Source organism: Sitodiplosis mosellana, unplaced genomic scaffold (assembly GCF_009176505.1).
Source record: "Sitodiplosis mosellana isolate CC-2019 unplaced genomic scaffold, AAFC_SMos_1.0 Smas_scaffold_6191, whole genome shotgun sequence".
Taxonomy (NCBI): domain Eukaryota; kingdom Metazoa; phylum Arthropoda; class Insecta; order Diptera; family Cecidomyiidae; genus Sitodiplosis; species Sitodiplosis mosellana.
Window position 1 is genome coordinate 1,210,076 of NW_022601432.1, and position 23,252 is coordinate 1,233,327.

Below are 23,252 nucleotides of genomic sequence, written 5' to 3' on the forward strand. Positions count from 1 at the left end.
TCTCTCTCTCTCTCTCTCTCTCTCTCTCTCTCTCTCTCTCTCTCTCTTTCAAACCTTCACCCGTTTGCTCTCTCTTCTGTCTCTTTCCCGAATTTGTCTGCACTTTTCATTATTCCATTCGGTAATGTGGAGTGACTGGCTATAAAAAAATATGTGCTATTGAAATGTTCTCGCACCATTTTTACCCTTTGTGCACTTGAGATGAGGTAATGACGTATGTACCGAAATCGACGGCATCGAAATCATTTCCTTTTTTCGCCACCCCCCCCCCCCCCCCTTGATGAAACTCACTAACCGTCTTATTCGAAAATTGTCTTTGACGTCGACGGCACTTTTCGTGGTTCTCTGTGTTTCCGCTCCACTTCCAGCCAAATATTTTTGTGAATGAATTTTCGCCCCGATTTACACGTCTATCGACTGGAGTGCGGTAAATATTTTGGTGGCTGGAAATTCAAATTCCCTTCGTATTAGAGGGGATAACGATAAAAAGATACCTTTGACTCATCGTTTTTTTTTGCATTCTTTTTCCTGTTTTTATCAGAACAATTTTTTCTATTTATGATGGAAAGATCGATTTTCATCCGTAGTTTTTTGCACAATTCGTCGAATTTCAATGAAACAAATAGAATTATTCATTCACATCTATGACGTGAGCTTTTTGCGTCATTTTTTTTTGGTTGGTCGGTTGGTTGATTTATTTTTCCTTCTATTTAAATCGATTGTATCGAGCAGCCGCTTGCGAATAGGCTGACGATCGACTTTCAATGGCTCCATGTGCTCACATTTTGGCATGTGACGTGTATATGTGGTATTCTTAATATAATTTTTTTTTGTTAAATGTAATTCGAGCGCGTGAGACAATTCGCCAATATTCATCTGTGAATGAACCCGCAGCGGTCGCTTCTATTTGAACAATGTGTAGTGGGTCGACGGTAAGGATGTTCACTGTTTCTAAGTAAATTTCAATTTTGCTTGCACACTTTTTCTTTGGAACGATATGTTAATGTCATTTTTTTTCTTCCTTCGAAGTCGCGCACAATGAGCGAATGGAGTGGGGATGGCAGTATTAGATTAGTGCTTATTACGGCATCAGTTTACATTTGAAATACTTAAAAAGGTTTATTGTTGATATTATTCGCACTCAATCCTCAACAGAAGTTTATTTGAATATCAAATTCATTTAAGGATACGCTCCCTCTCTCTCTCTCTCTCTCTCTCTCTCTCTCTCGCTCGCTCCAAAACCGGGATTACCATTGGGATTGAGTGCAACATTTTCAACGCCGAAAATGTTCTCGCAACGAAATTCATCCGGGATATTCAACGCGAATATTTTTTCGCCCCGAACAAGAATTAAGAAGGCATTATCGATAAACTATGAATGAAGTGTTGGTCTTGATCAAGAAGTTTGTTGATTATTACACAACAGCATGCGGTTTGTCAACAAACACACGCGCGCATACACTAAACTATATACCAATTCCTGCGAAGAGCTCAAGGGAAAAACAAAAACTTAGAAATTGAAAATATATGAGAGGGAGATGGATGTTCGACGTTTTCGTATTATTTGCGGGAGAAAAAAAAACGCATGACATGTTTAGCACTACCATCAGCAGCAAAATTATAATTGAATCGACATTGAAGTGGCAACGAGAATGAGCATTTTCGCCTTCGAATCGAATACAATGCACACTGAACATCATCATCAACAGCCCGAGTGCTATCGAAGAATGTGAAATGGAATGCGTAGCCTGAATTCCAATTCTCACTCCTTCCATATCATTCTGAATGCTGCTGCTGCTGCTGCTGCTGCTGCTGCTGCTGCTGCTGCTGCTGCTGCTGTTGCCTCCTTGTTCGAATGCTTCGTTCATTCGATTTTATCGACTGACTGGCTGAATCGAATCCAGTGCCTTTCGCACAAAAAAAACGACAGTCACACACATAGATAAAATGAAATTATCACCAACAACCGCATTATCTATTGCAATCAAAATAAAAATTTGCTTAAAGTGACTACCAAAGCTGGTTAGCGCCATCTAGTCACATGCACATCAGACGTGGGTGCTGTTGACTGTTCTCTCTCGCTCTCTTATCAAACCAGAAAATATAGCTAAATAGTTAGCATTCCACAATGCCTACGTGCCATTGCCAAAACTTCCATTGAAATCAATAGCACTGCAAGTCGAATGATGTCTCTCACTCAATCAAACGATGATGGGGCAACAACACACAATCTTCACTCAAAATACATTCCAAATGAAATGTGCAATCATGTTCGGCCGTTTTTCTGTGTCACTCTTCTCTAGTTTGTTACCGATTTTTCGCACTTTCGACACTTCGTTGATCAATTTTATTATTACAGTTAAAGTACACACTCCACAGTCATAACGTGAGTCGACTTTATGAGCAATTATCAAGAGCGTAATCATGATTTGTGCCATTTTTTTAAATTGGTTTCTTAATGAACCATTTGTTTAATTTTCTGGCTTTTATTCGAAAAATAATTGATTTTTTCGATATCAAATCTCTGATCAAAGGCCTTTTCGCTTTTTGTCAACTCAACTGAAGCTATACTTATTATCAACAAAACTGTAAAAAAAAAATTTCATATAATTATTCAATTACTCAATTTCAGGTGTTCAGCATAAGAAGTCGGCCTTCAAAAATGATGAACTATCGAAAAGGGCGTAATGTCGAGGAAGAGCTGACTCGAAACGATATTCAAATCGAAAATTTACCCGAAGATTTCCTGTGGATGCATGTGAGTTGGTACATTTTTTCCTTGCTTAACTTACGAAATTGATAAAGATTGGTTGTTGCACGGTTTTTAGGTGAAAGGTGGAACAGCTGTGCCAAATGTGATTGAATTTGCTAAGAAAGCACTGCAGTCGGGCGAGCATCGTACAATTGTATGGACCGGGTACGGCGGTGGCGTTGGGAAAACGATATCATGCGCCGAAATATTGAAGAGAGATTTCACACTACACCAAGTTACTAGATTATGCTATAAAACGTAAGTTGAGAATCGACAAAGAGATACCCATGTTGTGCTAAAAACAATACTAGAAATTAGAAAATAACGGAAACGGAATCAAAATGGTCAAAACATGAATAGATGAGTGAAAGAAAAAGATTCTATACTGATTTGACGAACTTTGACGAACTTTTTTCTTTCAATTCCAGAAACGAAGAATACTGGGATCCATTACTTGATGGTCTTGAGCCAATTGTGGTGAAACGAAATATTCCCTGTGTTCATATTTTGATGTCGCTCGATGAAATCGATCCAAAATCACCAGGGTAAGTGGGTTTCATTATTGTATCGAAATTCCATTGCAATTCGTACGAAATTTATTCAAATTTAATCAATTTTCCAATTTCTTCCTGCGTAGGTATCAATTTTCGAAGAATAAGACAACATTTTGGGTGGAATCGAACCATAATCGATCAAACAACTCAAATCGACGCGAATCGCAGGGGAATCAACCATTGAGAGCAAACCGATCCGATGCAAATGAACCATCAAACAATCAAAATCAACAGAAACCAAAGAAACCCAATCGAAAACCCAAAGGAAACTCCAATCAAATGGAAGTTGACTGAAGCGTTTATTTACGATTTCTTTTGAAAACATTGTTGAATTTATTTTTAAGACGAAAAAAAGAGGAAAAAATCTTTAAATTTTTTTGAAGGGAATTTTTCGAATTTTTTTTTTTTAAAGAATAAAATACTGAAAAAAAATATTGTGTACTTAACGTATTTTTGTCTAAAAACAGCTTATGAATATGATTCGAATCGGGTAATCTCCAATTCACGTATCTAACAGCATTTTCTGTGTATGTATTTTGAACTGTCACTTTTGCTGTCAGTTTGACTATGCGTCTGTTCGGCCGGTGGTAAAAACACAACTTTCCACTAAAATTTTGATTGATTCAAAGCTGACGTTAGAACTGGTTCAACATTTCAACGATAGACTAAAAGATTGACTAAAGTACAAATCGAGAACCAATTGAAAAAAAAATCTATTGAAATGGCTTTGAGCGTGAGTCGTAAGCGAACCCGTTCGGAAACCGAATTTGATCATATGGTTCAATCGAAACAGTTTATCAACGAGCAAACAGTTAACATGAATAATCAAACGAAAATGAAAGAAATTCATGGTAAGTACATACAAATACACAACATATCGATAACCCAAGAGGATCATTCTGGTTGGATCATCTTTCATTGCACTGCATGCAGACGAATGATTGATTCGCGATTTTAACATGATTTTTTTTATTGTGCAGATAAAACCATCCGGATGTTATTCCAAAATGCGAATCCAAAATCAATTGAAAAGGCAAACAATAACAACAATGAAATTGAAATGACCCCAGTTCAGCAGCCAATGTCAAAGTGGCAACAATTCGGTGATAATATTTGCCTTATGGGCGATGGTCAAATCAACTACATCGATGCAAGCTCAAAGTATGCCGCCGAAACGGTGTCACGTCGATGTCGCTTTTGCGCCAAACCATCGGCTATTCAAGCCACCGATTGCATCAATTGTAACTTGGAAATTTGCGAATTTTGTGGTATTTCGTGCATCCAGTGCAATGCACCGCTCTGCATGAGCTGCGTTCAACTATTGTAAGTAGTGAGAATCATGGATGATACCACCAGTGATTCAGTAGATCCACTCAAAGAGTTTGACAATTTAAACTATGTTTCTGCTTTTCGGTTTTTAATCGTCTATATTTTCGAATTGTTTTACCATGTTTGGGATAAAATTTCAATTCCAATCACAAATTCTATTCTATCTTACAGCGGATGCTGCGATAATTCGGTCGACATGAATGCGTGCTGCGAACGTTGCAAACAAATCTACAGCATTCAATAACAACGCAAAGCGACTCAATGATAAAAAAAAGTGCAATCAAACCACAATACACCTCGTACTGAATACTCTGTTACTATTGATCTGGCGGTCTCACACTTTTTTCTTGCCAAGATGGTGTTATCAAAATTGACATGGGCGTTCATTCGATGCTAACAGAGTGAAAAATAATAATAACAACAACAACAACTCTATATTAAAAAAAACTCTACTTTTGTACCTCAAAATCCATAAATCGATCCAATGTGATTATTATGCGTGTTTTATGTCAGTTTAATCAATATGTAATTTGTATTTTAAGGGAAAAAAAATGTATATTTGGTAAATTTAGTAAGGATAATTTGACTCAAGAGATAATGCTTAGAAAGGGAAAATATTTTTTAGAGAAACAATAAAATTGTAAAATAAAAGAGATTTGGAGAGAAAATTGTAGAACAAAATAAAAGAACACAATGTTCAAAAGTCAATGGCCAAATAAATGATACTTTCGAATATTTCACCGACCATTTGTTTAATTTGTGTCTCAATTTTAATGTCATAAATCACTTTTATGATTCTTTTTTGCCGAGTTGATGCATCCATTTGATTCGATCCGTCTGATTGATGGGATGAGCACATAAGATGTAGCATAAGACATGCAGATCATCATTGTAATGAAATAATTGAAAATTGTAATTTTTCTTAATTTTCTACAATGATTATTTTCTCAGCAAATTTTAGCTGTAATGTGGTCACAGAGAATGATTTAGTACTATTTCATTGAAGAACTCCATTTATTTTATTCTTGCACACGGAAATATATTTTCGTTCCAAAATTCCATTCGTTTCGGAAATAATTGAGTTTACGCTTGGTTTTCATTTTCAATTGAGCGATGATTGGTATCATAAAGAAATACACTCTTCTTTAATTCAACTGGCTGGATGTTATCCAAATGTTGAGTTCAATAGTCTGAATCCGTGCCACTTAAAAAATTCAATCGAATTTCAATAGTCACAAAATGAATAAAATTCATGAGCGCGCAACTAAGCAGCATTTGTCTGAATAAAATAACATTGTTATTGTTGTTCATTAATTAAGATTTATTTGCATTCTAATGTCCTTAAACATAGTTCCTGTGCTATTTCTATTTGAAAGGTTTGGTCAATGAGAGTAAGATTGATCCTGTCGTCCACAACATGACGATATGCCGTTAAACGGTTAAAAAACAAATCACTGAATAAATGATTGTACAGAGTTAGTGTTATGGTTTCTATTATGTATTTTTTTTTCTCTCGGCTAATGAAATAAACGAAGGAAAAAAATTAATTTTAAATGATTTTGTTTTTGAATGAACATAATAAAATGCAAAGGAATCTCACACACCTACAATCTATTGTTTTAAGAATGTTTCATATTGGTTTTTCTTTACGTTTAAATTTTTTTTTCTTATATATGTGTCATATTGAGTGTTTTCTTTTCATCATTACTGTTCGATAATTCAGTAAATATTAAGATTGAGTTTAAATAAATTATACAATCATCGTATTTGAAATTTTTATAGCTGAATGCGGAATTGTTGTTGATGTTGTTGTTGTTTTTTTTCCTCTTCTTCTTGTAATATTTATGCTTCACTTTCACCGGCAACGGTGCCAACATCAGTTTCACCTTCGATTGGTACGATGAGATTTTCCTTTGACATTAACGTATATTTAGTGACGAAATGTGTAAAACGATGGCACAAATACGTTTCGCTTTCGAAATCGTCGAAAACACGGCGATGATGAAAGTACGCATGGGAAAATATGCGATAAACTCGACGACACACCGAACCTAGTTTACCTACAGATGCCTCTTTGATGGAAATTCTATGTGTATATGAAAAGTTGTAGAGCAATGTTTTCATTTCCGAAATCAAATTGAATCAATTGGAGATTGATTGATTACCTGCTTGGAAAGTATTTGCAACTATTCAATAGACAGGCTGCACCATCCAGTGTATGGCGTGTGTAATCGATAGCAGGACATTCTTTTGGTGTTTTATGGGCGGCACACAAAAATATCCATTGTTCGGTGGCAGTCATTTGTGTACATGTACTAGGAACACAGTGGGCTTGCAATCGTACCGCCAATCCATTTAGCTCCATGCAAAATTGCCTAGAAAAATTAGAACGAAACGACATCAATCACTTCATCTTGCCTACCCTTTTTCACTTGTTATGATTGAGAAAAAGAAGAATTAAATCATCCAGCAAGGAGAGTTTACCTTAAGTGCTCATATTTCCAGACGCCTTCATCTTGTGACTCCGGCATCGTTAATATTACTTCGATATTTGATGGATCATTTTTGATCAGCTGCTGTATATACTGTTGTACAGCCAATGTGCTGTCCATTTCCTCAAACAGTTCATCTGGCCAATGGCACCAGTCCTACGTAAATGACATAATTTCGTTAATGAAATGAAATTAGATTGATTTGCTAGAGTGCAACTTGCAATTCTTCACATAAAACCAAACAATGCACATACACACGCACACACGACTCATCAAGTCGCCATCACACAACACAATTTCTCCAGCCGACACCTTGAAATTAATTGCAATTTGCAAGCCACTAATTGATTGAATAAAAAAAACTGGTTGGTACACAATTTAATTTCATCAACAACACAGGCGAACACAAAAACAGCATACCCAAAGTGATAGAGAGAGAGAGAGAGAGAGAGAGAGAGATTAATCGTATTCCGTCTGTATGTCAAATATCAGGTGTAACCAAAACATGACCAATTCAGCATCCAAATTTTCAGCCATCAAACCATTTTCGAGCGATGCAATCGATTTCATATTTTGATAGATTAACCACAATCGTACGGTATTCAATATCATTTAGCTGGGAATTAATTTACCTTTGCCTTGGTTCCAGGACGATTTCTGCGGATAATTGGTGTGGTGTCAGCCATCTTCATGGTTAAAATTGCATATATGTACTACTAACAAGAGAAAGAAAAAATTTTGTTGACAGATACCTTTTCCTCTTCTTATTTTTTTTTCACTCTCTCTGTTCATCGAATTTTCACCCTTGTGTGTCCCTATCGGTGATCTGATGCTATCGCATCAAATATACACATGCAGACCAACACATCGGGCAACACGGAATGAATGACAAACGATGTAGAAAAAACACATAAACACACACACACACACACCAAACGTCATTCACTCTAGTTCAAGCCATCAAATAAGTTGATACTTCCATAAAAGAAACACATTTTTTTTATTGTTGAATTCTTCTGAACCGAATTTGTATAGTTAGGTCAATTTTTTTTTGAGTATCGTCCAAAGTATAGAAAAATGCCGAAAATTCGCCGTAGTCGCAAGAAGCCGCCAGATGGATGGGAACTGATCGAACCCACATTGGAAGAATTGGAACAGAAAATGAGAGAAGGTAAACGTTTTGACACGATCACAATACGTTTAACAAACGATACGGTGGTTTTGTATTTACACTCCGTTTTTCTTTCAACGCATTTTATCAAGAACTGAAAGAGAGCAACACTTGTTTTCTGTTATCATTGAAGTGAATAACTAAATGAGTTGATTTTTTTCCCTTCTTTTTTTTGCAGCTGAAACGGATCCGCATGAAGGAAAGCGTATAAATGAATCATTGTGGCCAATTTTCAAAGTGCATCATCAAAAATCCCGTTATATCTATGATTTATTCTATCGCCGAAAGGCGATTAGCCGTGAATTGTACGATTACTGTATTGCGGAGAAGATTGCCGATCCCAATTTAATAGCGAAATGGAAAAAGTCTGGTTATGAGAATCTGTGCTGTTTGCGTTGCATCCAAACGCGTGACACAAATTTCGGTACAAATTGCATATGTCGTGTGCCCAAATCGAAACTGGAAGAAGGACGGATTGTTGAATGTGTACATTGTGGATGTCGCGGTTGTTCCGGCTGAGCGACAGACAAAAAAAAAACATCGACTCCAAAAACCGAATCGTGTATACTGTTAGGCAACATTTAGATGATAAGTTTCTCACTTTTCTGAGAGAGTATTTTAATATCCACGAAAAAACAAACAAACACGACAATGAAAACCTCTGACTTGAGTTTATACAAACACATTTCCATTCTGTGAACTACAAATTTACTCTTTTTTTTTCAAATGCTGCATAAGAGAATAAAACCAATTAAATCTCTCAAGTTCTGTTGTTGTTTTGTTTCTTCTTTTTTTCTTTTATTTCTGTATCAATAATCAACTAAAAAGACATACATTTTTTTTCCGCAGTAAAAATTCCCTAAAAACTTAAAACTTACACGAAATCGAACCATTGCGATAGAAATGGATGGAAATTGGAAAATTAATAAAGAAAAAGAAAAAAAAAGAGTTTAAGAAATATTGCCCTTAAACATTTGCTTATGGTAACTTTACACTAGTCTCTTGGAAATGATGAATGAAAACGAAAACCACATACAAATGAAATTAACGAATGTATATGTTGGAACCCGGTTTCGAATTGAATGCTGTTACAACTTTGATTGTGGCTTGTTGTGCTCCAGTTTGTGTTCCACATCGTTTGGATTGGGTAATAAATTGCCCGCCGCAAATATATTCTTTGGATCGAGTTCTTGTTTGGCCGATTTATAGAGGCCAACACCAACACTGCTCACACTTTGCGGATACCATCGGCTACGCAGCTTTCCAACACCGTGATGATGTGAAATTGAGCCACCATTCAATAGAATCTCCATTCGAGCCACCGATTCAATGTGCTCATAGGTTTCGACGGGATCTTTTATTTCGGAATAGTTGAAACCGAAGTAGAAATAAACACAGGCACCCGCGTCATAGGTTTGTGTCACACGGCACGATATTAAATAGTATTTTACACCGAGTTTTTCACATTCCTGTGGAAAATAAATTGAGCATATTTTATTTGTTGTCAAATGATTTGTGATTTGAATTGAAAATTCATTCATGAATTGAATAACAGTCCAGAAACAACCACTGAGAAAAAAGCAATTGAATTGGTGCATACCTTTGAGACACGCAGCTTCGTATTTCGACACAATTGCGCACATTTGTCCCATGGAACAGACGTTTCAAACGATTCAGCCACAATATAAAATTCTAATGCCAGGTCCTGTTCATTGAAATTAACATGGAAAATATGAAAAATGAGCAATTCTTAACGGAATGGTGGAAAATTTGAAACAATTCAAAAAAGGAAGGAAAGAAAAACAAAATCAAACACAATCAAATTGTCAATTACCCGAATGTATGCAATTACAAAGGTAAGTACGTAGCCTCGTTCACCGTTTACCGCACCGGCCGGAAGGCCGCCGTATTTATCGGCAATTTCATTGATTAATTTCTGTTGACGTTTCACATCTTTTTCGTCGCCTTCGAACAGTAGCGTTGCGACGCACATTTTGTTCAAGTCAAATCCTTTCAACTTTGTGATATAGGCTCTTTTCATACCCTCAATGACGCTGCCGAAGAGAGTGGCTTTGGGCTTAAGTGCTTGACCGAATTTAAATTGATCGTTATCAATCAGGCGAATACTTGACGGTTGACATTTGCGTGCCGCTACTTCGCGTAAGCATTTGACGCCACAATCAAAGTATGGAAAAATTAGTGACCCATACGCCCGTACTGTTGGCATTTTACTAACTTTTAGCACAACCTCGGTTATGACACCCAATGTACCTTCTGATCCAAGAATAATTTGATTGAAATCTGGGCCACACGATAGCCGCGGTGCTAGGCACTTTCGTTCGAGAACGCCTTTTGTTGTGACCATTTTCAATTGCACCACTAAATCTTCAATGTTGCCGTACACATTCTTTTTCATGCCCGATGCTCGTGTCGCAACCCAACCGCCGAGTGAAGAAAACTCATAGCTATCCGGTTCATGGCCAACGGTTAACCCAATCGCTTTCAATTCTCGCTCCAAATCTTGACCAATGATTCCAGCTTCAAAGCATGCCGTCATATTTGGCCGGTCCAGCCACAGCATTCGATTCATCTGTGATGTGTCCAATGCAACAATTGATCGTTGTTCATTTTGTGGACAGGTCACTGAACCGGATACAGATGTTCCACCACCAAACGGTATTATGGTTACATTTCTGGAATTGGCCGCATTTACAATTGTCACCACATCATCATGGGATTGTGGCCAAACAACAACATCTGGAATGCGTTTGATGATACCCTCCCGCAAATTATGGATTTCGTACAGTGTTTGACCATGCGATCGAATCAAACGATCCACTCCTTTGACCGAAAACAGAATATTTCCAGCTTTTATATCGTTGATAAATGTATCGTTGAGAATTGGGTCAGGATAAACCGTTGGCAGGGGTTTTGGTACGCGTCTCGATGTAAAATCTAAATTGAATATTTGCTGTACCCATTGCTTGAAGTAAGGCAGCAAAAGATTGCCAATGGGATATCGATCGCCCGAAAAGTAGATCATAAAATCATTGGTCACCGCAAATTTAGAATCATTATAGCCCCAACCGTTCCACTTTAGAACCTTCTCTCTGGAAAATATCAAATTCAATTTCATGACTTTAGCTTTCATCAGTTTGTTGTTCATTAAAAGTTTCTTTTAAATTGTTCTATCATTTTAATTGAGTTATCCTATGTTAAGATTCAATTATATTTTCGATACCATACCTTTCTCTTGGAATGATGCTTTTGATCTCCTTGCCAGTGCCATTATTTCGTGCCAAAACCGATGTGGCTGCATTTTTATTTGTAGATTTGCTGGTCGATTTGCTATCAGTTGTTTCTGCCATTTTTTCGGTGCCGTTCGAATCGCCAATTGGCGTAGTAATGTATGACTTTTGTTCAAACTCTTACCGAACTGAACGACGAACTGTTTATCGAATTTACTCTCTCGCACTGGGAATTATTCGCTTCTCTACCGTTTATTTTTGTTTTTGTGTATGCAATAGACCGATGTGTTTATTCCGCTTTCAAATTTGTTACAGCGTTTTTTTTTCCTTTTCTGTTCGGTATGTTTGCTCTTTGGTGACCCAACCAAACTATGGATGAAAATGAAATCAAATGAGTTTAAACAAAACAGAGAAAAAAAAATCAGTTAACACATAGAAATGAATAAATAAAAAGAGAGCATTTCATGTTTTTTGGTTGGCTTTGGTTTTGGTTTTGCTTTTGTCGGTGCTGTGTTTGGTCGACGTTGGAAATCGTGGTCGTTTTGAATGGGATTGTTTTTGTTTTGAAATTCTATTTGGTCGTCGCAACAACAATACAAACAAAAAGTCACTCCTACTAAAGGAATGGTAAAAATGAAGATGGGTCAGTGCCGAAAAACAAAAAAAAACAGCGTAAGTGTACACACACGCATACGCACGAGCGCTTCATTCATTGATGCTTGAGATTTGCGCGTCGAAAAATTCAATTCAAACCGAAAGAGCGAAAAAAATGAAATGTTTGACAGGTGTGTTTACGCATAACATCCGAATTCTAAGCGGCAAATGAATGTCGCATGCAACCAATTCAAAATAAGGCATTTCAAGTACATGTGAATAATGGAGCGCTGGCAAATGTGATCACAACCATTTCGGTCCATTTCAATACAGTTACGACCGAGCATCCAAAAATAAAAGCCAAGATGAAAAAATCCATCAAAATAGCGCAAATCATTGGATAATTTTTTTGTAGTTTGCGTTTATTTCGTCTTCTTCTTTCTATTGATTTGACCTGGTGGCTGTGTGGCACCTTTTGTTTACTTAACACACTGTGTCCAACGACCACGACATATACACACAGCTGTTTGAAACAAATGATTAAAAAATTACACGGAACTCGGCACATGGAAAAAATCAAGCCCCACATACACACACGGTAGATACCAAACTCATGTAAATAAAACAAAAACACTATATTTTTGGTTTATTTTTGTTTTGAATTTTCCCATGTGTGCTTTGTTTAGTACACAGACACACTTTCGATCTCTCGCACAAATTTCATCTTAATTGAACGATTTGCAACAGTCATGGACCAGTTTGTTTTTGTTTTTGTTTACTTCTCCGGATTTTCCAAGTGAAATTGCATGAAAGAGAGCGAGTTTCGATTTTGTGCATCGTTTGGTTTCGGTGAACTCTGATGTTTTTCAGACATTGGTCAAATATTTGGCCGCCTCAAACTAATGACTTGAACATTGTTTGCAGGAGTGCCAAAAGCAGCACGGAATCGCCAATCAGCATTCTCAAATAGATGCATGAATCATATTACGTGATCTTTGTTAGCATCATTTGACTCTCTTTTTCGCTCTCACTCTCAGTCTTCTACTGGTCGTTTTGTTCGTTCGTTAAATTACAAAGCGCCCTGATATATCGGCCAAAATCCATTTGGTAAACAGCAGCGAAAAAATAAATGCGCCGAAAATTAAGTACTTGAATGTTTTCTCATTCAATCTATTTACGCATTTAATATTCGCTGAGCGCAAATACAAAATTATTCGGCGTTTGCTTTTTGTTTCATCACCTATTGCTATGATTGGATATGGTTTTGATGTCAAAATGAAAGGAAAATTTTGTGCTATTTTGGAATTACCGAGCGAGCAAGAGAGAGATTTTGAAATGAGAGTGAAATCGTATGACTTGATGAAATCGATACCGAACAAATCACCGACCCAAGAATGTGTGTGTGCCGGAATCGTGGCCAACTCATTGAATTTGCTTTTATTATTACTCATGTGTAATAATTCGATTTTATCGCTTCTTCTTCTCGTTTTTTTACACAACGCTCGTTTTTCTTTTTGGTCGAGTAATTGTTTTTAATGGCGAATTATGTGCGTTTTATGATTTCCGATATGCTGAAATTTTCAACATTTCACATTTCATTTGCCGTTGTCGTCTAGAGATGAGTGTAAATGGCATACTTTATTTAAAACAAAAATCGCTTTTTTGTTTCTGCTTTTTGATGCCTGTGATCAGTACAAAGAAATTATCGTTCAAATACGAGTATCGCACGTTTTTCATTATTCCTATATACCGCGAATAAATTCGGACTGCGCGTAATGCAAATTCACCAATTTTCAGTTATGAATTAGGTGATGATTTGACACTTTTTTTTATTTTACTTTTTTATCTCGTTCTCTCTCTCTTTTTCTCTCTCTCTCTCTCGTTTTTTTCTCTCACACAAAACGTTTGCCGAGCCACTCAATTTTTGGTGTGCGACTATTTACCATTCTTATTTGCTTGAGAAGCGAAAAAAAGCGAGACACACATTACATTAATGCAATCGATCAGTTGCTGCATGCAAATAAAGTTAATTATAAATGATGTATCTCCATTCTGTATTGATTCAACAAAGATGTAGGCTGAGTGAAATCACAAGTTTTGCCTTCTTTTATCAACTTAAGTTAATGAATATGTCAAATAGTTTTTATTTGATTCTCAAAATATGTATTTTTTCAATGATTTTGGCAAAATATGTTCATTTATTTGGTTTTGTTTAAATTGGGCTTATTTAAAATTGCGGCAAAACATATTGGTTCATCATTCTTTCCGTTCGGTTCAATGATTTCGTTCGTTATATCGATATCAATTTGATTGAATCAATTTGATACCTTCTTGTAGCGATTCTTAAACTCAAAATGCAAGAAAAATGACGAAATTCACCTGTGCTATTATTGTGTCTCAAATATGAATTTGCGTTCATTTATTTAAATTACGTGGAAACGTGAAGTAATCAAAACAACAGAGAAAAGAAAACATTGAATATTAGCACTTGATTGAGCAAACAAGATGCTTATACAGAAAGAGGGAGAGAGAGAGAAAAGGGGGAGAGAAAAAATGAAGAGAAGCTCAAAACCACACGAACCAGACGAACGACCAGGTTATGCACTGTGTATACTATGCGGTGACTCTTCGCGCCAGATAGATGGATGAATCGACGATGATAATGATAATTTTTCGGGTAAATAGACTGAGATTATGTATGCAAAACAATGACGTGTTTTTTTTTGTTCTGACACTTTGTTGTGGTTTCATCTCAATCGACACCGTCCATCAAACTAATCACTTTCCATGAATTACAGGGCAATGGCTTGCCGCTAAAATAGACACAATACCGACGGTAAATGATTCTGGACTAATGTAACCGTCCATAAAAATCACATTCGATTGATTTGCCCCGAACTACCCTTGATTGGTGATGCTGCGAACAAACAAACATTTGTATTTGATTAAATACATTTTGCGTATTTACTAGCGCGCGAGATCAAACTTGACATTTGAGTGATTCTTATAAACATCAATAAATGCATGGAATTTTGTTTACAAATAGAATACAACAGAAGAAGAAAAACATTCAATATTTGCATTTAGCGCACTCTTGCATCGCAATTATTTTTGCACCTTTTTTTAACACAAAACAAACGAATTTTTCGATCTCGGACTGAGTGTTATTCTGATTGGCTGAGATCAATCTGGAAGGTGCAAGTAAACACCGTTTACAGCAGAAAAAAGTAAAATTTTAATTCAATGTCGTTAAACAGTTGAATTTTTTGACAGAAAATCATTTTGAACAAAGTAAAAGAGATGACATCGGATTCGGATCGATAGTAATGCGTTCGATTGGAAATCAAAGTAGGCTTGTCAGTTGAAATTGTCAAACAATCGGAAAATTTCGATTGAAATTAACTTCGAAATTGGTAATTTGTATGTGTGTTGGAAAATAAGCGGACCAAGGAATGAAAATGGAAAGTTACATATTTCATTAGCGGCATTCTCTCATTCGACCACGTGTAAGCTAGCAGTAGGAAAACAAAATTTTCAGAACAGGGGATAGCAACCATATTCAGAAATATTTCAAAAATTAAAAGGACAGTTTGTATACACATCGTAACTGCATGCAAAACAGTCAGTGTGAGTCTATCATCCCCCTTTTTTTGTCGTCATTTCTTCCAACCCGAGCACAAGAACGGTTCTGTGTGTCCGTTCGATTCCGTTCCGTTCTCTGTGTATAACTGGTATATAAATGAAAGACAGGCGGATGTTTTCGGGGCTTGCGCAGTGTGGCATGCGGTAACGTGAGGAAAAACTATACACTACAAATATATTATTAGATTTATATTGACATTTTTTTTTTTCATCTTCGCTTTGTTGTGTTTGCCTACGTTTTGCTCAGCTCAAAATGCCGAATCAATTGCATTTTTGTTTGTTATTTACACACATTGTCGGTACAAAGACGAAGAGGAAAAACGAAGAAAAACAAAACCGAAACAAAAATTGAATGAATGACAACAGCCGTTGGTGTTTGTTTGAGAGAGTTTGCACTCTTTTGCTGTTTACATTGATGTTAATTGCATGGATAAATTGCGCACAAGTGCTATTTGTGATCGGATAAAATTTCAAACTGTGTTTTTAATTAGGTTTTATTTCGATTTTCTAGGCTATTAAATGAGGTCACGATTACTATTCACCAGTTATGTATTGCACACCCTTAAATCAATCGAAATGGCGACACTTGGTTGACTTATTCTCTTGTATTGTATATCATCACAACGATATTGTTCGTCTCGTTGAATTTGTTTTCTTCTTTTAAAACTGTATTTAGTTCGCTGAGTAAGAATCATGGAAATGCATTCTTGTTACCATCCATTCACCTCAATCAAACGCTACAATTGACATTGAGTTCAAATAAATTATTGGATAAATTAAAAGTTCACGAATTTGAGAGAAAATCCAATAAATCAAGTGGGATTTCAACGCTTACATTCGGGTTTCACTTTCAATAGTCAAAAAAGAAAACACACACACACACCATTCACTGTATTCCACTAAATGCCGCTATAAAAGCGTGGTATCAAACATGATCTATGAGTCAACGAATTTCCTGCAATTGAAGGGAAAATTGATATTGTTATAAAAAAAAAATGTCAAACCGTATTGAAAATCTGTGATTTTTGTTGTTTCTTATCGTCCGGCAAACGCACACGGCGATTGAACTTTGTCTTGAATAAGACGAGACAGAAAAACACTGTTTATAAAACGTTGAATACGTCGCGACGGCATCCGTGTTGTAACTAAATTCATCTATTCGCTCAAACATAGTCATCTGGTGTGCGCAAATGCGCATACTTGCCACATTCATTCCATGCTCCCATATCGTATTCCATTTATATATATATACTATACACACTATACTGAAACTGTGTACTTGAGATATACTCGCATACTATATATCTATCCGTGTACACAACCGTATGACTGAAAACAACACACATTTTTCGGGTGATTCAGTTTTAGGTGAACATAAGCAGTTACAATTCGTCATTCAGCCGGTAATGCTGTACCGCTCGTGCACGAAGCATTTTCAAGTTCGGTTCCCTCTATCGTTCCCTCACTCGCTCTTTTTCTCTTTCGCTTTCTGTTTGGCTCACCGTTCAATAAGCCGAAATATGTGAGACTAAGTCATATGTGCACGCACCAATTTTAACTGGATTTTGTCAAACGTTTCTAAGCTAACTATTTGTTTATCGCCGTAAGTTTGCACTGTCAAGACGATATCTAACGATATACAACGGTGTTTTAACAATTTTATCTCGTGATATTAAATTTTTCATTCGTAATCAGTAACAACTTCAATAACGAAGAAAATACAACAACAAAGAAAAGCGGTTCGAAACTGTATCTACCGAAAACAAACAGAACAATCGATAAATGTAACACTAATTGCTTTTTGCAATGCCCACTTCAATCATTCGGTTTGAATCTTTTAAGCATACGTCTTCTATGTCTGAGAGTTGTAATTAAAGTCAACATTTTTCATTGCAGTCACTTGAAAATGACAAGCGACATTCAATTAAATTGATTAATCCACATTTCACCCGGATGAAATATTTGCCGAAATGAATCAAAAACAAAGACAATTTTTCGTCGTTGCGCGCTGAACAAAAATTTCTTGCACAATGTTAAATATTATCTGAAATTTTCATCAATTGGACAACATTGAGTTTGAGTAAAAGTATTTCACAAAAGAAAATGTTTTTATCAAAAAAAAAGTGAAATTAAGTCTATCCATGTGTTCACTCATTCTGAACACTGTTCAGAGAGTTTTGAAAAGTGGATAGTTTACAGAGGAATGATAAGAGCTTTCTTCAACGGGACAAACCATGCGTCGAAAGGGGGAAAAACAAATAAATGATTCATGATGAAAGTTTTCGATTTCGTTCATTTTCATGGACTTTGCCGATATAGAGGTATACTGAATGGATCCAACGTTACGAAGACTACGTACTGCAATATATCCATTGCAAAGCCCACCATTCGAAAAACGATATTCGCAATAGTTTACCAAGTGTCCGGTTATTTTAATGTATTTTAAATGCAAGCAGAGTATGAAACTGTTTTTTTTCGCTCCTTTTTTAGCACTACATGGAATGTAGTATACATGGAATATATACTAATATAGGCTTCTGTATTTGTTTTTTTTTCTCGAGAAAATTTTAAGACTCTTTAGGTCATTTTTTTGGACCAAAAATTAATTCTTTTTTCTATCCGAAGTTCTAATTTGAGATAAAGCAATTACGCCTAATTATAAAAATATAATAATGTCATGTTCATGTAATTCATGTTTGAGATAACTCAAAAAAAAAAATTCATATTATTTTAATTCTCAATGTGAAATAATGTATAATCCACGTTCACATTATCGTACCCAAAACCCATTTTTAAGAGATTACAATATAATATATAGAATTATAATTTTATTCAATTGATTGATTTATTATTATTTATAATATCAATATTATTAATAATTTTTGTTTTATTGGTACTTGAACTTTCATTTTTCCCTTCTTGACTGAATTACGTAAATTAACAATTTCCACCTTAGATTTTAACATCTTCAGAAAAAATAGAGTCCGAATCGAACATACTTGATATTATTTCTAATAATTTTCATAAAATAAAGAAATGTATGCTTCGATTAGTATTCTATGTAGTGCTTCGATGAATAATTTGATGGGAAAATCAAATTAATTTAAATACTCAATTTTAAATAACATAAAGAACGCAGAGAGGGGCGAAGCGACGATCTGCGGTCTTGTTTAGCACTACATGGAATGTAGGCTACTGTAGTGATTTTTTTTCCCGAAAATTTTTTAAGACTCTTTAGGCCATTTTTTTTTCGACCGTAAACTAATTCATTTTAATATCCATATTTTTTATTTCAAATGAAGCAATTACGCCTAATTGCAAAATAAGAAATAATATAATGTTCACGTAATTCAATTTTGAGATAACTAAAAAAATATTCTTTACACTTTTTTCGTTGCCAATGTGAAATAATGTGCGATGACCATTCACATTGAACGTACAATATACATTGTACATAAAACACATAAGTCAAGAATACAATATCATCGTATGAATTTATTTAATTATTTTTGACAATATTAAAATGATTTATAACTAAAACTTGTGAAACAAACATTTCCAACGATTAAAACTACATTCCATGTAGTGCTTACGATAATAATTTGATGAGAAATATCAAATTATTTAAACCCCTTAAATTTACAAGCTTCAAGAACGCAGAGCGGAGCGGAGCGAAGCGAAGATCTGCGGTCTTGTTTACTCTGTCTCTGTCTCTTTCGCTCTGCTCTTTTATCTCCCTCTTTCGCTCTGCCCTTCTATCCCCCTCTCACAACGGCAACAAATTAAATGGTAAAATACGGTCATCTGCCGCATGAAAAGCGGAGAGCAAACTTTTCGATAACAAATGTTTCGAATTTTTCCGTCGTTGTTTTTCTCCAAATATTTATCCTCCAAAAATCTCTCTGGCTTTGCATATAATTTCAGTATAAATTTGTTGTTCTTTTGTTGTTCCTACAATTTCAGCGAATCGTGAATGAAAAACCTGACAACTTTTTCACATGGATAAAATTTACCGAAATTTATGCAGATCACGTATTATTGACTCACGTATTTATGCTTTATGTAATGACGGACAGAAAAAAAAATTCGACATTTGATGTGTGTGAATTTTCGTGAAGTGCAAATAAAAATGGAAGCACACAGCCACCCACATGTGGTGCCCCTGGGTATGGAGTCATCTAAATAAATGCCAAAAACAGACACTTAATTGGTTGATGAACATACTACACTAATTAATGAATTAATTAGCAGATTCATGATGAAATTTTGGATATACGATGATGCCAAGCCCGCTCACCACTGGTGCAGATGCGTCAACGACGACGATTATGTCGGTGCTGATGATGAGAAAAGTTTTCCGGAGGGCCAATCATGTAATTCGGGAAAAATTCGCCCAACCAGTGTAGTATTATTTGTCTTATGAGTCGATTGGTAGACAAATGGTGGCCATGGAGAGAGATGCGATCATGATTATGTCATTTTGCCTGTTATCTCCGCTAGATTCTTTTATGCGATTAACTTCTTTATTAAATCAAATCGAGATCAATTTTTCCTTTGGTGGTGCGTTGATGGTGTTACTAGCTAATTTTTCCGAATGGCCTAGCGACAACGGATGACAACGAACAAAAAAAAACGGTTCAAGCACATTCGTTTTATGTGCTCCATTATTTTCATCCGAATGATTCTGTCGAACAGCTGCGAGAGAGAGAGAGAGAGAGAGAGAGGAAAAAAGGGAAAAAATGTGATGTAAATTTTAATGCGTGTTCATTTGTTTACGACTTATTCGGCTTTCAGTATTCAAACGCGTTTCATTTGAAAATCGAATTGGATGCTACTTCTTGTACACATTTAAATGTGTCGAAGTTTTTTTTACTCAACCCAATGGCGACCAACGATGGAATTTTCATCGAACAGATGAACAAAAAACGACTATGGCGCAATAAAAACAGAGGTCACTTTTTTTTCCATTTTTGGAGATGCGTTCGTGATGGAAAATGTTTTTTCCCATTTATATTTGGTTGAAGTATTCCGCTCTTGAAACTGAGATAGTACTGGAAATATTTTTCAGATACATCACGCTTTTTTCGACTCTCATTCTTTCACCGAAAACATTTTTGTCAAGTGCCTTTGTGCGATGTCCTGAAAATGTATTTATTGGTAATAACAAGTTTTATTGATAAATTGGTTGTTTTTTTTCTTTTTTTTTACCAACAAGAGAAATGTTTCGATCGCTTTCCATGACGAAATATACCAATATCTGAACGAATAAATATCTATGAAAATTTCGAATGGAAAGCATTTTATGAGTCCAATCAACATTCAATAAATAGCTCACAACTTCCAACTTGTTAGCATTATTGAATGGAAAATGAAAATACCAACAGATTCTTGATATCGATGTGATACTAAAATAATTCTACCAAACACAACTCACACAGAAATTGAATGCTTCAGTATAATCAGTTTATTGAATTATTTTTCAACACATTATTAATAATAATAGAATTTGTATATTTGGTTGATGCGAAACGTGTTTGCGTGTATAAGTATTTCGCATCCTCTTTCAGTTTGTCCAGTTGTTTATTGTACGTGCTGCTTACAAACGACATCGATAAATAATTGCCAAATAGGTGGAATACATTTTATCTAGATTCGTTGAGGGGACTAAATATTGGTGCGAAATGGTATGGAAAATGAAAGAAAATCGGAACGTAAAATGTTAAAACTCAATACAAATATATTCGATTTCGCTATGTCGAAAATTCGTCGGCAAAAGTACACGTTTGTGATGCGATTCGATCCGGTCTGATGCCTCAATTTAAAAGGCATGATTCATACGTTGGGACCATGTATTTGATGTTTATAAACGCATCGTCACCACCATGCCGTTCGAGTACCTGCAACGTTTCCTCCACCAATACACTCAGATTACAGCTTTTCTTCTGCGAATAGTCGACTTTGTCGTCACATGTCACTACCAAAAAACGGAATCACAAGAACAATAATCAAATTCATTGTATTTTGTCGTGTCAAATGGTTTTGACAGATGGATCAGAGCATGGGGTGAAAGTGTTTTGGGAAAGGAACAGTTGTGTAGCGTATAAGAGGAACAGTGCAAGAATGGGACAAGAATGGGACAAGAATGGGACAAGAATGGGACAAGTGAAATGGATTTGTTGTGTAATCCATTTGGGGAATACTGCAATCAACATGTAATTCAGACGAAATTCTTATTCTTACCTTCGAATGTTTTGTATGCGTTGAACATGGGCAGCAGTTGACGATAAAAGGGCACTAAGCCGGGGCCAACGAGATCCGATGCCATGACCATTTGTTGGATAATTTTCAATGTCACACACATGACTTCTTTATTTTTCGTATTAAGCGCCCCTAAAAATAAAGATAGCGAGAAAGAGAGAAACACAGCCGTTAGAGAGCTAAATAGCGCCGATGGGAATGAATGTTAAATGAGTGCAAACAATGGCCAAAAAAGGTCATAATTTCTAATTTCTAATTTATACATGGAATGGGCATCATTGTTTTGTTGCATTGTACGTACGTTTAATTGGTACAATGAGCTGCGGTATAACGGGATAGATTTTATCGCGACCGAAATTAATTAGGTCACGAACACCTTGACGAGCGTACGTTTTATACGGATGTTCTGCCTCCGATAGACCATCGAAAAATAACGGTAAATATAAATGATAATTCAATTTATTCAGATCCAGTGTCCACAGAATTCGTACACCACCCGGAAAATAATCGAGCCGTAATGGTAAATCGCCACGTTCGTAATGCATACGAAATGAAGTGCGTCTTGGTTTTTTTATTAATTTTCGATTTCGATTGAACACACTGTACGGCATCACTTTCGTATTCTTCTGCAAGCTTTGAATTGAAAACGGCGGAACAAACCGTGGTGATTGCTTTTTCAGCAGTTCCTGTGCTTTTAACGACTGCTTTTTCATCTGATCCACATAACATAACTCGTTTATGGACATCGTGCTTCTTTTTTTTTCTTCTTCTCCACTCTCTGGTTTCAACTACACCGTTTTTTTTTCTGCTCACTTTACGTTCAACCTGAATACGTCCACACACGATTCGCTCTCTTTGATTTATCAAAGCAAACACAATTTTCTCTTTTTCCTGCACAAACACGAACTATGCGCATTTAATACAAAAAATTTTAATTCTCGATTACTTTGATGCGAATTTTGTAGTGTGTTTGTTCACTAGAGCTCACTTTTTCTCTTCCTGTGCCACTAGTGCTCTGGTATTTTGATTTTTTTTCTTAATCTGTATGCTTCAACGACCAAACGAAAACAAATTCTACCCACATTTCGACACTCAACCAGTAGTTCTATACTATAGCCAATCGTAGCAGCATAAAAATGACGTAAAGTTTTTTCCGTAACTATGGTTGCTATGCGTTGAAAAAAAATTCTCACCTTTTTATTTCGCTCTATC

General features: G+C 35.8%; 6 protein-coding genes across 11 annotated transcripts in view; 3 read left to right on the forward strand and 3 right to left on the reverse strand.

Moving 5' to 3' along the window:
• The window catches only part of LOC129576633 (ribonuclease P protein subunit p25-like protein), a 12,705-nt gene extending 8,962 nt beyond the window's left edge, over nt 1-3,743 (forward strand). For 2 of the 3 annotated variants that reach the window (XM_055461979.1, XM_055461977.1), the window contains exons 2-5: nt 2,633-2,758; nt 2,829-3,010; nt 3,181-3,297; nt 3,390-3,743. In XM_055461979.1, coding sequence (XP_055317954.1) covers nt 2,663-2,758; nt 2,829-3,010; nt 3,181-3,297; nt 3,390-3,600 — 606 coding nt within the window. In that variant the 5' untranslated portion in view covers nt 2,633-2,662 and the 3' untranslated portion in view covers nt 3,601-3,743. The remainder of the gene's footprint in view (nt 1-2,632; nt 2,759-2,828; nt 3,011-3,180; nt 3,298-3,389) is intronic. The other variant, XM_055461978.1, reaches the window with a different exon arrangement.
• A 114-nt stretch (nt 3,744-3,857) lies between these two features.
• On the forward strand, nt 3,858-5,375 carry LOC129576638 (uncharacterized). The gene is made up of 3 exons (XM_055461983.1): nt 3,858-4,157; nt 4,287-4,629; nt 4,807-5,375. The coding sequence occupies exons 1-3, from the start codon at nt 4,028-4,030 to the stop codon at nt 4,877-4,879; spliced, it is 546 nt and encodes a 181-aa protein (XP_055317958.1). The 5' UTR covers nt 3,858-4,027; the 3' UTR covers nt 4,880-5,375.
• A 560-nt stretch (nt 5,376-5,935) lies between these two features.
• On the reverse strand, nt 5,936-7,936 carry LOC129576640 (MOB kinase activator-like 4). 2 transcript variants are annotated; one of them, XM_055461988.1, is made up of 4 exons: nt 7,760-7,936; nt 7,120-7,283; nt 6,801-7,010; nt 5,936-6,721 (listed from the first exon to the last, which is right to left on the reverse strand). In XM_055461988.1, exons 1-4 carry the CDS (start codon nt 7,817-7,819, stop codon nt 6,478-6,480), a joined length of 678 nt encoding a protein of 225 aa, XP_055317963.1. In that variant the 5' UTR covers nt 7,820-7,936; the 3' UTR covers nt 5,936-6,477. The 2 variants fall into 2 exon arrangements, with proteins under 2 accessions (XP_055317963.1, XP_055317964.1); XM_055461989.1 differs by lacking the exon at nt 7,760-7,936 and adding an exon at nt 7,382-7,541.
• A 122-nt stretch (nt 7,937-8,058) lies between these two features.
• LOC129576641 (protein BUD31 homolog) lies at nt 8,059-9,062 on the forward strand. Its single transcript, XM_055461990.1, has 2 exons — nt 8,059-8,298; nt 8,477-9,062. The coding sequence occupies exons 1-2, from the start codon at nt 8,205-8,207 to the stop codon at nt 8,815-8,817; spliced, it is 435 nt and encodes a 144-aa protein (XP_055317965.1). The 5' UTR covers nt 8,059-8,204; the 3' UTR covers nt 8,818-9,062.
• Nucleotide 9,063: 1 nt separating this feature from the next.
• On the reverse strand, nt 9,064-16,935 carry LOC129576639 (alkyldihydroxyacetonephosphate synthase). Of its 3 annotated transcripts, none has more exons than XM_055461985.1 (6): nt 16,787-16,912; nt 16,666-16,737; nt 11,545-11,915; nt 10,133-11,408; nt 9,899-10,003; nt 9,064-9,767 (listed from the first exon to the last, which is right to left on the reverse strand). In XM_055461985.1, exons 3-6 carry the CDS (start codon nt 11,664-11,666, stop codon nt 9,387-9,389), a joined length of 1,884 nt encoding a protein of 627 aa, XP_055317960.1. In that variant the 5' UTR covers nt 11,667-11,915; nt 16,666-16,737; nt 16,787-16,912; the 3' UTR covers nt 9,064-9,386. The 3 variants fall into 3 exon arrangements, with proteins under 3 accessions (XP_055317960.1, XP_055317962.1, XP_055317961.1); XM_055461987.1 differs by having other exon boundaries at nt 16,618-16,737; XM_055461986.1 differs by lacking the exon at nt 16,666-16,737 and having other exon boundaries at nt 16,787-16,935.
• A 4,301-nt stretch (nt 16,936-21,236) lies between these two features.
• On the reverse strand, nt 21,237-23,129 carry LOC129576642 (parkin coregulated gene protein homolog). The gene is made up of 3 exons (XM_055461991.1): nt 22,342-23,129; nt 22,023-22,172; nt 21,237-21,756 (listed from the first exon to the last, which is right to left on the reverse strand). Exons 1-3 carry the CDS (start codon nt 22,784-22,786, stop codon nt 21,596-21,598), a joined length of 756 nt encoding a protein of 251 aa, XP_055317966.1. The 5' UTR covers nt 22,787-23,129; the 3' UTR covers nt 21,237-21,595.
• Between the last annotated feature and the right edge of the window lie 123 nt (nt 23,130-23,252).